General features: G+C 41.9%; 1 protein-coding gene across 2 annotated transcripts; it reads left to right on the top strand.

The window, feature by feature from the left end:
* The first annotated feature begins 1,088 nt into the window (after window positions 1-1,088).
* On the top strand, window positions 1,089-10,586 carry LOC124049778 (carbohydrate sulfotransferase 12-like). Of its 2 annotated transcripts, XM_046371810.1 has the most exons (7): window positions 1,089-1,166; window positions 1,299-1,768; window positions 6,472-7,132; window positions 7,406-7,548; window positions 8,901-9,029; window positions 9,141-9,333; window positions 9,982-10,586. In XM_046371810.1, exons 3-7 carry the CDS (start codon window positions 6,584-6,586, stop codon window positions 10,246-10,248), a joined length of 1,281 nt encoding a protein of 426 aa, XP_046227766.1. In that variant the 5' UTR covers window positions 1,089-1,166; window positions 1,299-1,768; window positions 6,472-6,583; the 3' UTR covers window positions 10,249-10,586. The 2 variants fall into 2 exon arrangements, with proteins under 2 accessions (XP_046227766.1, XP_046227774.1); XM_046371818.1 differs by lacking the exons at window positions 1,089-1,166; window positions 1,299-1,768 and adding an exon at window positions 4,583-4,740.
* The last annotated feature ends 2,424 nt before the right edge of the window (window positions 10,587-13,010 follow it).

Raw genomic sequence — 13,010 nt, 5'->3', positions numbered from 1 at the left:
CTATTTTTCAGGGGTTTGGTCTCGGCCCGACTTCCAGTGAAGGGAAATCTTAATTAATCTTAATTCAGCATACCAACACATTTTGGACAATGCTGTGCTTCAAACTGTGTGGCAACAGTTTGTTGAAGGCCCTTTTCTATTTCAGCATGACTCAGTGCACAAAGCAAAGCTCCATAAAGACATGGTTGGATGAGTTTGGTGTGGAAGAACTTGACTGGCCCACACAGAGATGTTGTGGAAAGCCTTCCCAGAAGAGTGGAAGCTGTTATAGCTGCAAAGGGGGAACCAAGTCCATTTTAATATCTATGTGTTTAGAATGCGTTGTCATTAAAATCCATGTTGATAAAGTGGTCGTCTGTCTTTTGTCTATATTGTGTATTTCAGCTGGAATTCTATAAAGTAACTGATTAATAAAAAAATTGCATACAGATAAATTTGCAGAAGGTCAAGTAATCGTGTTCCTCGGATACATCTCCTAACCACACTGGACCACATTTGTCACCTACATTAGTGGAAAAAGTTTTTTTTATTTTCATGCGGTGATAACATAATGCAGAACACAGATCACAACAGTGGATGATCACCCCTCTGTTTGGATTAGGAATAAACAGCCACATATTAACATCTGAAAACCAGTTTGACTTTAATTTTCATTTGACCCTTTGGTCAGTCAGAATGAAGCAGCCTGATAAACTGCTGCTGTAGCCTGTAATTCTCCTGTCTGTGTGATTAATGGAGTCTACTGTACATTAACCACCACTTCTTCTTGAAACAATAGATGCTAGTCTAACACTTCTTCACACAAGAATACTGGAGTCCACAAATGGCATGTGGTCCTGACAGCCTCATTTAGCCTGCAACTGGCCACAATCTTAACCCCCACCACAGTACAGGGAAACGCCCTTCCTTCGTCATCAAAACAACACAAAACACAACAAATACATTAAAATACATCAGTCCAACACTAAAATCAAATACTCTCCATGCTCTTCATTTGTGTTGCATGTTACAACAGAATCCTAGAAACCCCGAAAGCAGTTTCAGGTACACTAACCCCCTACACTAATTACCACATGGTATCTCCCAGAACCTTTAAACTGGTGCTCAGTTAGCCTGGGGACTCTTTTGGTACAAAAACCCTGGAGAGAAGGCACACACACACAGAGGTGAATGACCTGCACACAGATGCCACCCAACATCCTGTTTCACAAACAAGCACCACTTTCAGTCCAACATTTTGGGAAAGGCTGGGCCACATTATGTTAAGGTGGCCAAACCCAGTGTGTTTATCTTCACAGGTCAGACCTCCATCAGTCAGTTCCAGCTGAGAAGCAGCCGCAGTATCTACAAAACACATTGCACTGGGGTATCTTTCCTCAGTCAGACGAGGGTCTCTCTCTGATGAGGTCTGGGTCCAGAAGGGGCACAACATCCTCCTGCTCTACATATGAGACAGGTCCATTAAGCTGGACCCTCCCGTGTCAGCAGAGAAAAACTTCTCTGTCACCTTCTCATCCTGGACTGCACGAACATGAACGAGCAGGTGATGGTCCACTGCCTCCGGACGAACCTGGAACTGCTTTAACAAGATGACACGAAATGTCTCGTTTTTCTGGACTCACAACCCACGCAAGTCTTGAGGCCACTGAAGCTTTTCACTCTGCCGGGTTGGACAGTAGCAGTGAATGAAACCCCCCGGTGCTGGACAGACTGCCCTTCTAGCTACCTTTTAACAGGAGCACTGAGTGTGGATTAAACCATTACACAGGTAACGTCGCTCATCTTGTTTGATAAGATCTGAAGAGAGTGTTGTTGTTCTTTTCCTGTCCATAACCCTACTTGCAGCCATTAGACTTAATACACTGAACAACGTTGTTTTTCTCCCACACTGGAGAAAATGCAGTCATAAAAATACTGCCAACAATGAGCAGCATGTGGTCCTGGCAGCAGCAGCACTTGCTGAGCACTTGCAGCCTTATATAGCCTGCCACTGACCACTACCTCAACCCCTACCTCAGTGTAGATAAATGCCCTTGGCCTGACATCAAAACTACACCACAAGTTCATTAAAATCATTATTCTTATTCTAAAATCATCTGTGTGCTCCTAATTTATGTTGTATGTTACAATAGCTTCATAGCAACCCTGAAAAACAGTTTAAGGTACAATTAAAGCACACTCCCCTACACTAATTACCATATGGTATCTCCCAGAACCTTTAAACTGGTGCTCAGAAACCCTGGGGACTCTTTTAGTGGAACATCTCGGAGAGAAAAAAGACAGGTGAGTGTCCTGAACACACACACACTAAACAACATCTTAATGCACAATCAGTCTTGAATTTCCCTCGGGATCAATAAAGTATCTATTTATCTATCCATCTATCTATCTATCTATCTATCTATCAGTGAGCACATCATGTTGAGGTAACCAGACTAGCCAAACAGTCTTCACAGGTCAGGCTCCCATCAATTGATCAATTCCAGCTGAAAGGCAGCTACAACATCTACAAAATACACCTTGATACATAGAAAATTTTCAATAAAAACATGTAACGCTTCAAGTTTCTGTCTTATTTCTTTTATTAGTACTATATACCAATTCTGCTTCAAATACTAGAGCTACAATGAAGAGTAATGCTAGTAACACTAGCAATGAAGAGGCACTTTGTTACATTCTGCCATTAATCTATCTACATTTTCTTAGTGAACATGAATATAAACCTTTGTTTGGAACAAATCGTCTTGAAAACAGTTCACTGATCTGTTTCAGATTTAGATGCCGACACATTCTCCAGATGCCGCTAGAAGTCGCTGCATCTAGGGTTTTACAGAATATGCTGAAGGATAAATTGGGATGAAGTTGGCTGTAATATTCTTTCACCATGTATTAAAATATTTATAAATCAAAGTCAGTCACTGCTTCACATCCACCGTATTTTGTGGTCCTAAAACATTTTCTTTTGTTCTGTTTAGTCTTCTTCTGAGCTGGCCCGTCATTAAGGTGAAACTCTCTGAAGTTTCTTCATGCGTTTGTCAGACCATCCCCTGCAATGACTCACAAGCAATTAAATCTATTTGTGCAAGACTCTGCATGATGGAGCATAATTTTTTTGTGTGTGCGTAATGCATAAATCCTTAAGACTTCTGGTAAGACGTTTTCTAGCAAGTTGGCTTTACCAGAGTCCATAATTGCCACCAATTTATTTCATATTTGCCATTTTTGTCACTGTCATCCAGACAAGCTCATCATACGATGAACAGCTCGTTCTCGGTGTGCCAGCACCATTTAGGTTCATTAGTCTGCATGGTTAATCCCAAAGGGTCGTGTGAGGTCAGGCACTTTGAATGTTGACTCTATAAGCTGCACAGGTCTTTTACATCGTTAACCCAACTGAGTGCGTGTACATACGTTCACTGACAAAGTGAAGCGAACAGTCAACTAAAGACTTGCTTAACATTACGTACCAGTGAGGAGACAGTATGTGGGGGCAAATGTGCAGGTTTTATATGCTGTGCAGCTTATGAGGTCAGATCACGGAAATCAGGAAGCTTTGATAAGAAACCAACAAGATGATCTGTAATTGTTTAACATAGCTCTACTACTTCTTTTTCCTGATAGGATGGGCCTCCATGAAGTCCTAAGTTCATCCTGTTACAGATGCTCACTGGGAACTTTGACAGGCTAAACAGAACAGTGTGATTTATTTATACAAGATATTATCCAGTTAGGGGGGTGTACACTTGCTGTCCAACAAGACTTACTGCTTCCTGGGCAAAATTCAATTAAGTCTTTTTTTTTTTTAGCAGCAGCAGCAGTATCAGTATGGTCTTAGCTTTCAGCAGCCTGCTGGTTGCTGGTGGGCCGCCTGCCCCTTTTTGATGTGGAAACAGCAGCAGCCACCCCATCATTTTCCCATCAGCTTTCAGATGTTATAAATACTCATTAAGAGACAGCTCTTTAGCCCTCATTCAGAGGCTGAATCCAAGTTTAGACTTGGAGACAAAATGAGTTCAGAAAAGGTGATTTACCAGAAATGTAGAATAACCTTTTCAGTGTAATTCACTACAATCAGTATCTCCTCACTTGTAATTTTTAGCGTTTGGGCCCAAGTGTTTTTAAAATGTATTTTGTTGGATGGTAACTGTGAGTGTGACTGTAAATTACAGTACATTTTGCATTTGTTTTCTGCACTTTTAGGGCAGTTTGTTGAGATGAATGTGTAAGTAAGTTAAGTATATCATGAAGTGTTATTATTTTGTCTTTGTATCATCTGGATTTAGTGTATGGTTGTTTTTCCTCTCTGCATATCAAAATCTGATTTGGTTCCTCTTAATTTGAATGTATTATCTCATCATTTCTCAAAGATTTCCATCCTTCTCCTTCCCCATCCTGACAACCCTGAGCTTCCACACTGTTTATTACAGTGATTTCACGGTTTCTGATTCGGCTGCGACGCCCTGTGGGGCCGCCTGGAGGTCCCAGGACCATAGTTTGGGAATCAGTGTCATGGGCGTAGGCGGGTTTTTGGTTTCACGGCTGGGCAGTATTTCGGGAGCGTGTGTGGAAGAGTGGGTGACTGCTCTCTACAATATCGCGAGACTTTGCTTCAGTCTGTGGTGGAGAGCGTGGACCGCAGCAGTCCAGTCGTGCCCACCCGGTTCCATCACAGGCAGACAGAGGGAGAGAGGGGCGACAAAGGTCTGACAACCGGCCGGCACTATGGAGCTCATCTGCCGGGTAAGATGGAAGATAAGTTTCAGCCCGTTTCTTGTCTGTTTTTTCCTCCTACAGACGGACATCAGTGCTCAGAGCGGCTTCGTGATGCTCCCGGTGTGAAGGGCATAAAGGGAAAAGAAGCGGTCTTTCTTACACCTCACGGGGAGCCTGATGAAGAGGGTCGTGTGGTGAAAGAGCAAAGGCGGCTGTGGAGGAAGACGAGTTCAGTATTTCTATCGTCCGCCGCCGCCGCCGACGTGTAGCCCGCAGGGAAAGTGTCCGGTGCGGACGGTGAAAGCCCACATTGTGACCTGCGTCCTGTATAAATTAAGGTTGTTTTCCGAGCGAGACTTGGGAGGAGGTGATGGTGAGTTTCCCCCCCTCCCTCCGCGAAAAGAGAGGAATATTGTGCTGACTGCCTGCTTTCACAAACAACCGACATTTCTTCAAACTCACATTTAAAGAACAACAACAACAACTTATCGCAGCTCACAGTGCGAGCTCGCCTCTGAGCTCCTTAGACACGTTCAGATTCCACACGTCTGTGTTGTTTGTGTTTTTGTATCTTCTTTTAGTGTTTTTCTTTTCACACCCCTTTCTGTTGGGTTGCGCACGTGTGTGTGTGGGGGTACGGCGCGTGCGAAGACACGAGACAGTTTGTAAATGTTGATTTATCAAAATAGGCCCCTCCAGTCAACGTGGAGTCCGGATTTAAAAACCTCGTGGAAAAAAATGCCACAGGGGGGGAAAATAAAACCCAACAATAACGAGTTTCTCTGTCTAAATGTGCTGTGGGCTTTCTGCTTTGCCGTGTCGTGGTTTGGGTTTGTTTCTTCTGGTTTTATTAAGCTGGACCGTCATTTTTTCCACACACACACACAGCAGATGTTTTAATGGGACAGACAAAACGGGGAGTGAACCCTCCGCCAGGCTCTGAACTGAAGCCGCTTCCACCCCCACCGCCCCCCGTTTGTTCACATCTCTGTGACAGCTGAGCGCCCCGGGCGGAGCCTGAGGTTCCCACGGCCCCCGGGCAGGTTCTCTCTGGACAAAACCATTTAAAACACACACACACACACACCTCGCAAATCATTCTGTTAATTAATAACAATCTGTTGACTTTAAAGGGTGACATATTGTGGCTAATGTCCGGCACAAGTTTGATTTCATGTCCTTTATTTTGTCTGCAGGAAGAAGTACTGAAGTTAGAGAATGAAAATATGATGATATTGGATGTTTTAATGCCAAATTGTAGTTCTATTTAAGTTTTATTATAATGTAAAATGTAGAGTTTTTGTACTCCTTTGATTTTAATATTGCATTGCGATAACCACAATATTTTATAAACTGATGTAATTTTTTTTTCTTCTCATTTTTAAATACCAGAAACGTTTCAATGGTCGAGGCAGAGCTCATTTTTTTCTCCGTTTCATTTATTTGGTTTAGTCCGTTATGTTTCGTCGTAATTTACAAGCTGCTTGTATGTTTTGTAAATCTCAAGTGGTTGTAGTTGTACAAAGTACAGCACTTGAGAACATTAACTAATCCACATTCTCCCATTGGTGAACCTCCACCATGTCTCTTGTAAGCTCCTGAAGGCACCACCTCATGTTTTATATGATTATAACAAATCTCGCACTCTTACTTATTGATTTCTTGTATTTTTTAAAATTATTTTGGAGTTGCTGAATCACTTCGTCGATGCTGTAAAAACAAAAGAGAGGTCTTAGTTGCACTTCCTGTTTCTTTCAGTTGCAGCTGACAAGTAGGAAGTGTGTCCTTCCGTGATAGATGGCCGCCATGGAGCTGAGATAACCCCCTTCCGCTTTTCTTCACCAATCACAATACTGGATTGAGCATAACCATGCCAACATGGCGTGGTCTACGAGTGGCGTTCATCCTTGGCTCTTTGTTAATGATCCTGCTGATCATCGTCTACTGGGACGACACCGGGGGCTTCAGCCTCTACAAGCTACAGGAGCCCAAACATGCGTCTCACCTCCCTCAGTCGTACCCTCAGACGACTACGGGCCCTTCGCGCTCCACGTCCACCATCAGAGCCCAGACCAGTTCTTCCTTCACCGTCCCCACTACTGGCTGGAGAACAACACCAGTCCCCGAGGAGGCGGGAGGAGCATTTGAGGAATATGCAGAGGAGGAGGAGGAGGAAGAGTGGCTGGACAAAGAAAAACAGTGGATGGAGGAAACAAGGGAGGATGTGGAGATGGAGAGTTTTACTGATGTGAATGATGGACAGGAGGCGAGGAAGACGAGAATAACGGATGTGTGTTCAGGAAAGTATGGTGTTGAATTTCCCGGAAGGAATCGGACATTTGAGCAGATCCCCAACAGGGAACTGGATCACCTTATTGTGGACGACACCCACCAGATTATCTACTGCTATGTTCCCAAGGTACAGCCGCCTTTCCTGTGCGTGTGTGTGTGTGTGTGTGCGCACGTGTCAATGTTTGTTTGATCATGTGGGTGGTGAGTTAGAAAAATTGCAAGACAAGAAGAAGACATGTTGAAATCACAGTTCCTCTTTTTTTCCATCTGGTGTTTTGCAACCAGTCAAAACGGCAGTACACACACCCACACACACACACACACACACACACACACACACATGTTCACAGTCCCTCTCATCTTTCCTTTTTCTCTCCCTCTGCCGTTGTTCTCTGCTCAGGTTGCGTGCACCAACTGGAAGAGAGTGATGGTGGTTCTGTCTCAGTCTCTGATCTCGCCCTCCTCAGGAAGGCCTTACACTGAACCGGAGGCCATACCTCCTGACGCCGTACACAACTCCTCTCTCTACCTCACTTTCGCCAAGTATGACACACACACACACACACACATCAACATTCTCAGTTACAAATATGAATCCCTCTAGTGCCACCCCATGCCCCCCTCCTCCCCCAAGACACACACACACTCACAAATTTTCCGACTTTTATTTCTTTTATTATAAAATCCCTCCCAAAATGATGTTTAAAAATCTTCTCCACGAAACTTCTGAGGCACTCAAGAGGGGAAATTAATTAAAAAGCTTCTATTATCTCATGGCTGCTGTTATCGTTACCTTATCCACACTTCTTCTGGTTGGAGAAACCCTTAATACCCTTATAATTTTATGAACTTTTATTGCATACTTTTTAAATCATAAATGCGTGGTAAAAAGTCCCTGACACCGGCTATGGAAGCCCAGTGCTCAAGTTGAATTAAATTGTATTATTAGTTATCCTTATCCTGTCACTGCTTGCCTGTGACACACAAGGAATGTGTCTCCATACTGGAGTGTGACAGGACAAAACCATGAGTATAAAGTACGCTACAAATTAATAAAAATAAATAAGAAAACATGTAGCCTACACAAACGTTTTCTTCACCGAGTCAACGTGGACAGAGAGACTGAAATATTCATCTGCACAAGAACAGGCTGGACAGCCAAAACCAACCACACACCTCAGTCACACAGCGACAACACAGCAAAGTAAACCAGTAAATCAGAAGCAAGCCAGAAGACAAGTTTGCAACTCTGAAATGAAAACGAGACAGTCTGAGCATATCAGGGGGCCTCTGTCTTTACAGATAGCCCACAAAATGTATTTCTCAACAGAAAGGATTTAAAGAATTACAGCAAATGCCAAAGTAATTATTTCTTCACTCAGAACTTAAGGAAACTCGGCGTGTACTGTTTGCTCTACAGTTACTGCATCATTTTTGCATGAAGAGATGTGTCGCCTCCTTCTCCGCTCCTTTTCAAAAAGACATTACTTAATGTCTTTTTCTGCGACACGACTTAGATGTCCAGTTAAACTGAAAGTCTCTTTGACAAACTACGCATGAGTTAAAGGAGTTATTTACTGAGTGGACTCTTGGAAGAGGAGAGTGGAAAGGACAGGCGGAGCTCGGGGTAGCAGCACAGACGGACCTTTCTCCACCCCTCGGGGAGCTGTCGGTATCTGAAGAGAAGTTTTCTCTCTGCGTCATTCTATCAGACGGCAGGACTTTTTTTCCCCCTGAAGGGCCGTTTTGTCCTTATTTTCAAGTCATAACATCACCAGATGTGTTTAGCACTGCATGAGACTTAACAGCTGAAGAATCTGGCAAAATCAAAAGCTTCGCAATCATGACTAAAGATGTGCTTTTATGGTGTTGTGTGTCGATGTGTCTTTTACCAGGTTTTGGCGCCATTATGGTTCACTGTCCCGTCACAGGATGGCAGTCAAGCTCAAGCACTACACAAAGTTTCTGTTTGTACGAGACCCTTTTGTTCGCCTCATCTCGGCCTTCAGGAACAAGTTTGGAAGGTGTGTTTTAGTGGATATTTAGACAGAGTGTGTGTGTGTCTTTTTATTTAACAGCATTCCATTCATTCTTGAATGATGAAAGTATGTGTATTTGTGAATGTGTGTTTCCAGGCCAAACGAAGACTTCTACAGGCAGTTTGGTTCAGTCATAATGCGTCGGTATGGTAACGTGACAGGCCGTTTGCCAGAGACGGCAGTCAAGGCCTTCACAGCAGGAGTGAAACCGACGTTTCGGCAGTTTATCACCTACCTGCTGGATCCAGAGACCGAGAGGAAGAGTATCTTCAACGAGCACTGGCGGCAGGTATTTGTCTCACAAGGAGTGTGAAGCCAAAGTTCATTTTTGAGATTATTGAATTTTCTGTGATCACTATTAGATCACTATTATCACTATTTACTCTTTCTTTAGGTCACATGGCACTTCTTAAATCCAACATTATTTCCATGAATATTGACATTGCAATGTTTTTACAAGACATGACTTTATTTTTTTATGCTAATGAGAAATGACTTGAGGGCAGCTGAAGCTGTGGAACAGGACTGGCAGCTGTAATTTGAATATTTTACACGACCACAATAAAATGGTCTTTCTGGTGATCTGTTTTGTTTTTCTGATTGATTTTTCCTGTGTTGTGGGTCAAAAGCATCAGCTTATTGGCTCCTCACTCAAAAATTTTAACCGCTTTGAGTCTGCATGCTGGGATTTTTTTCAGCACACAGATTTTAGCGGAATTGTTTTGACATGATCGGCTCAGAAAAAAACTATCATTGCAACTTTATTTTCTAGTTCTGGTGTTCATAATGAAAACTGAGAGAGCCAATATATTATATGTACAAACAATATACTCTGAACTACACTATACTCTGACTCAAGAAAGAGCCAAGAAACACAAACATGTGTACAAACTGATGCAGTTTTAAAATTATATGCCTGCTTTTTTGTGTGTCTCAGGTGTACCGCCTGTGCCATCCATGCCAGGTGAAGTACGACTTCATTGGACGACTAGAAACCCTGGAAACAGACGCAGATCAACTGCTGAAGCTTCTGGACGTGGAGGATCTAGTACGCTTCCCCGCTGGCTCCCAAAATCGCACTTCAGCCAGCTGGGAAAGAGACTGGTTTGCACAGATTCCTGTAACAATGAGGAGAAAACTATATCAGCTGTATGAGCCAGACTTTGAGCTGTTCGGCTATCCAATACCTGACAGCGTGCTCTAGTAGGCCACAGCAAGCCAAAGGCCTGGGCGCTGCACTGTGTGTAGAGCCCACACTTCACCTACCTTTGCACAGCCAGCATATGCCTTTAAATACCAGTCCTTGATGCTGTTTCTTTTGTTTGTTTTCGGCATACCTCAAATGATAGAAGTGCCTGCCTGATCTTTCTGATTTCATATCTGAAGCACACCCGCTAACAGACTACACCATCCCAGTCTGTGATTCCCCATGTAAAGGAACTTTGAAGAGTATTTTGGTACAGTAAGTCTGGAGGGAGAAGACCTGGGAGCTCTTTGTTGGCTAACATTTCTGTTGCAGAGAAATAAAGTTTTTCCTGTAAATGTCTGGCTGTCTTTTTCTAATTTTACTGTACATGTGGAAGAAATAATAGCACAGTATAAAAGCAGTCCATTGATGATAAACTTCTCTTTTAATCTGGTTTAATAGGTTACTTTCATACAAGGTCAGTTTAATGGTCCAATGGGTGCAACTTATTTGAAATCAGTTGTATATGTCTTCTGTAGCTCAAAATAAAGGTTAAAGAAACTGGTGGCATACAGTTTTAAAAAATACAGGTGCTTACCCTGAGAGATGGGTGGAAAGAAAAAATGCTATTGCTGCATGATTTTAATTGGGGTTTTAAGTCAGGACATTCTGAATATTCAGTATTTAATCTGTCTCTTGTGAAACTTTCTGAAAAGTCCAGTACTTAATTTGAGTAGCATGTTAAGGGTTCAGAAGTATTCTCACCAAAATGGCTTAAGATGCTGAATGAACCCATTCAGAGTGTATAACTAACAGGCAAAAGAAACTGGAGGAAAAGTAGGCAAACACATAATACTATTCCATATGTGTTCAAATTTTGAATACTAGACATAAGTTTAACGCCTTGTAAATTGATAGCAGTCCATTATATTTTATAGAATTATACTGTGTGTAAATCTTACCCTGCAGAGTCACTATCTGCCAAATAGAAAGTACCAGAATAAAGAATAAAACGCACAATATTTCCCTCAAAAATGTAGTGAAGTTCAAGTATGAAGCTGTATGTTGCCTGCACTTACTGAAATACGACAGTAGGTCTATGGAGCCAAATCAGGGCCAAAAGTTTTATTAATTTGAAAAAAAAAAAAAAATTGACTCTGAACTATATATATATAAATACAACATTGTATTTCAACTAAAAATAAGTGTAGGGATTTTTTAAAAGTTTAAATATCATTTTTATTCAGATATTCAGAAATTCTTTTGAATAAATTATTTATTTTCAGTTTTCATTTTCAGATATATTTCAATCTTTGAGTTCTTGTTGTTTTCAGTTGCAGATTTCGTGGTTTATTGTTTTGTTTTTGGGTTTTTTTTTGTCTTTTTTTTCGCTTTCAGATCTTTTGTTCACTTTCGGGTCCCATCGTTTCAGTTTCAAACTCTTGGCCCGGATCTGGCGTGGGGTGCGTGACATCAACTTAGAGGGGCGTGCAATCATGAGCGACAGCATAACAAAGAAGGCCGAGGATCTTCCTCTATCACGTTGCCTTCAGGGAACATAGGCGCTGTGAGAAATATGACTCCACACTCTGTCTATAGGCTACACCATATTCACATTATGGGCAGTGAAAAAACTGACACAGCTGATAAGGTTCTGCTTAGGAAGCCGCTTTAAACCGAACTTGGCACCAATCGCAGTTAAAGAGCAATGAACTGATTGTGCAGTTGAGGACTGAGATATTTTTGATCTTGGCAATCGCAACCAGACTCCATTGACAAAAACAGTAATTTAACCGAGCAGAACAGAGGAGCTGGTGATACACCGTGGCCTCAGTGACAGTGACAGTAACGTGTAACAGTTCGGGGATGATAAAAAGTTTCTTAATATCCCAATAGCTGGCTGCAGCACTCATCTCTCCCACCAGTACTGACCGGAACCTGAACATGGCCCTGCGCGAACCATCACAATCACAGCACGCTAAATTACCTGCCTTCCGTTTCCACTATACTTTATCTTACACAGGCATGCATTCTTCTCTTACATTTATATTTTCCCCAGACAAACATACATGTTCTTCTTACACATATATATTATTTATAATGTTAAATGTATCCACTGAATGCATGTGCATAAGAACAAAATGTATGAATGTCTGAGTGAAAACGTATGAATGTGATAATTAAAAATATATGAATATGACAATAAAAATACGTAGGTGTAAGAACAAAAATACATTATGTGAGAGGAGAATGTGTGTGAGAGAGGGCCAGAATGAAATATGGCTTATATGGCTCCTCACAAGATTTGGTTCCCTTTACATTTGGATATTATCACCACTGATGAGACTTAAGTGTGCCCACATAATGCTGCATGTGTTATCAAATGAAAACATATGGCATAAGGAATATAGGAAAACTGCTTCAATAAATACAAATATAAACCTTTACCTGTGAAGACTACTCTCTGAGAGTCTCATATCTTGTCACTTTGAGCCTAAACATTCTGTCATCTGTGGTTTTCATTTGTATCTATCACTTCAATTCGTCCCTCTCAAGGTTAGTTTCTGCTCATTGTGATTTCATAGATGAAAGTAGTAAAATGTGTCTGATGTCCATCATTTTTCTCTTCACACTGTATCTAACATCTTAAAGGAGTGACAGTGGGATGACCCGTAACCACAGCATACTGAGCGCTTCAGTCTTACAAAACTGATCGAAGTGGGTGAGAATCTTTACAGAAAGACATCTTCTCTTAAATTAGGATTGATAGCATTTTCACA

This window comes from Scatophagus argus, chromosome 2 (genome assembly GCF_020382885.2).
Source record: "Scatophagus argus isolate fScaArg1 chromosome 2, fScaArg1.pri, whole genome shotgun sequence".
Taxonomy (NCBI): domain Eukaryota; kingdom Metazoa; phylum Chordata; class Actinopteri; family Scatophagidae; genus Scatophagus; species Scatophagus argus.
The sequence above is the reverse complement of the archived record's forward strand: the minus strand, read 5'-3'. Positions and strand labels throughout refer to the sequence as shown.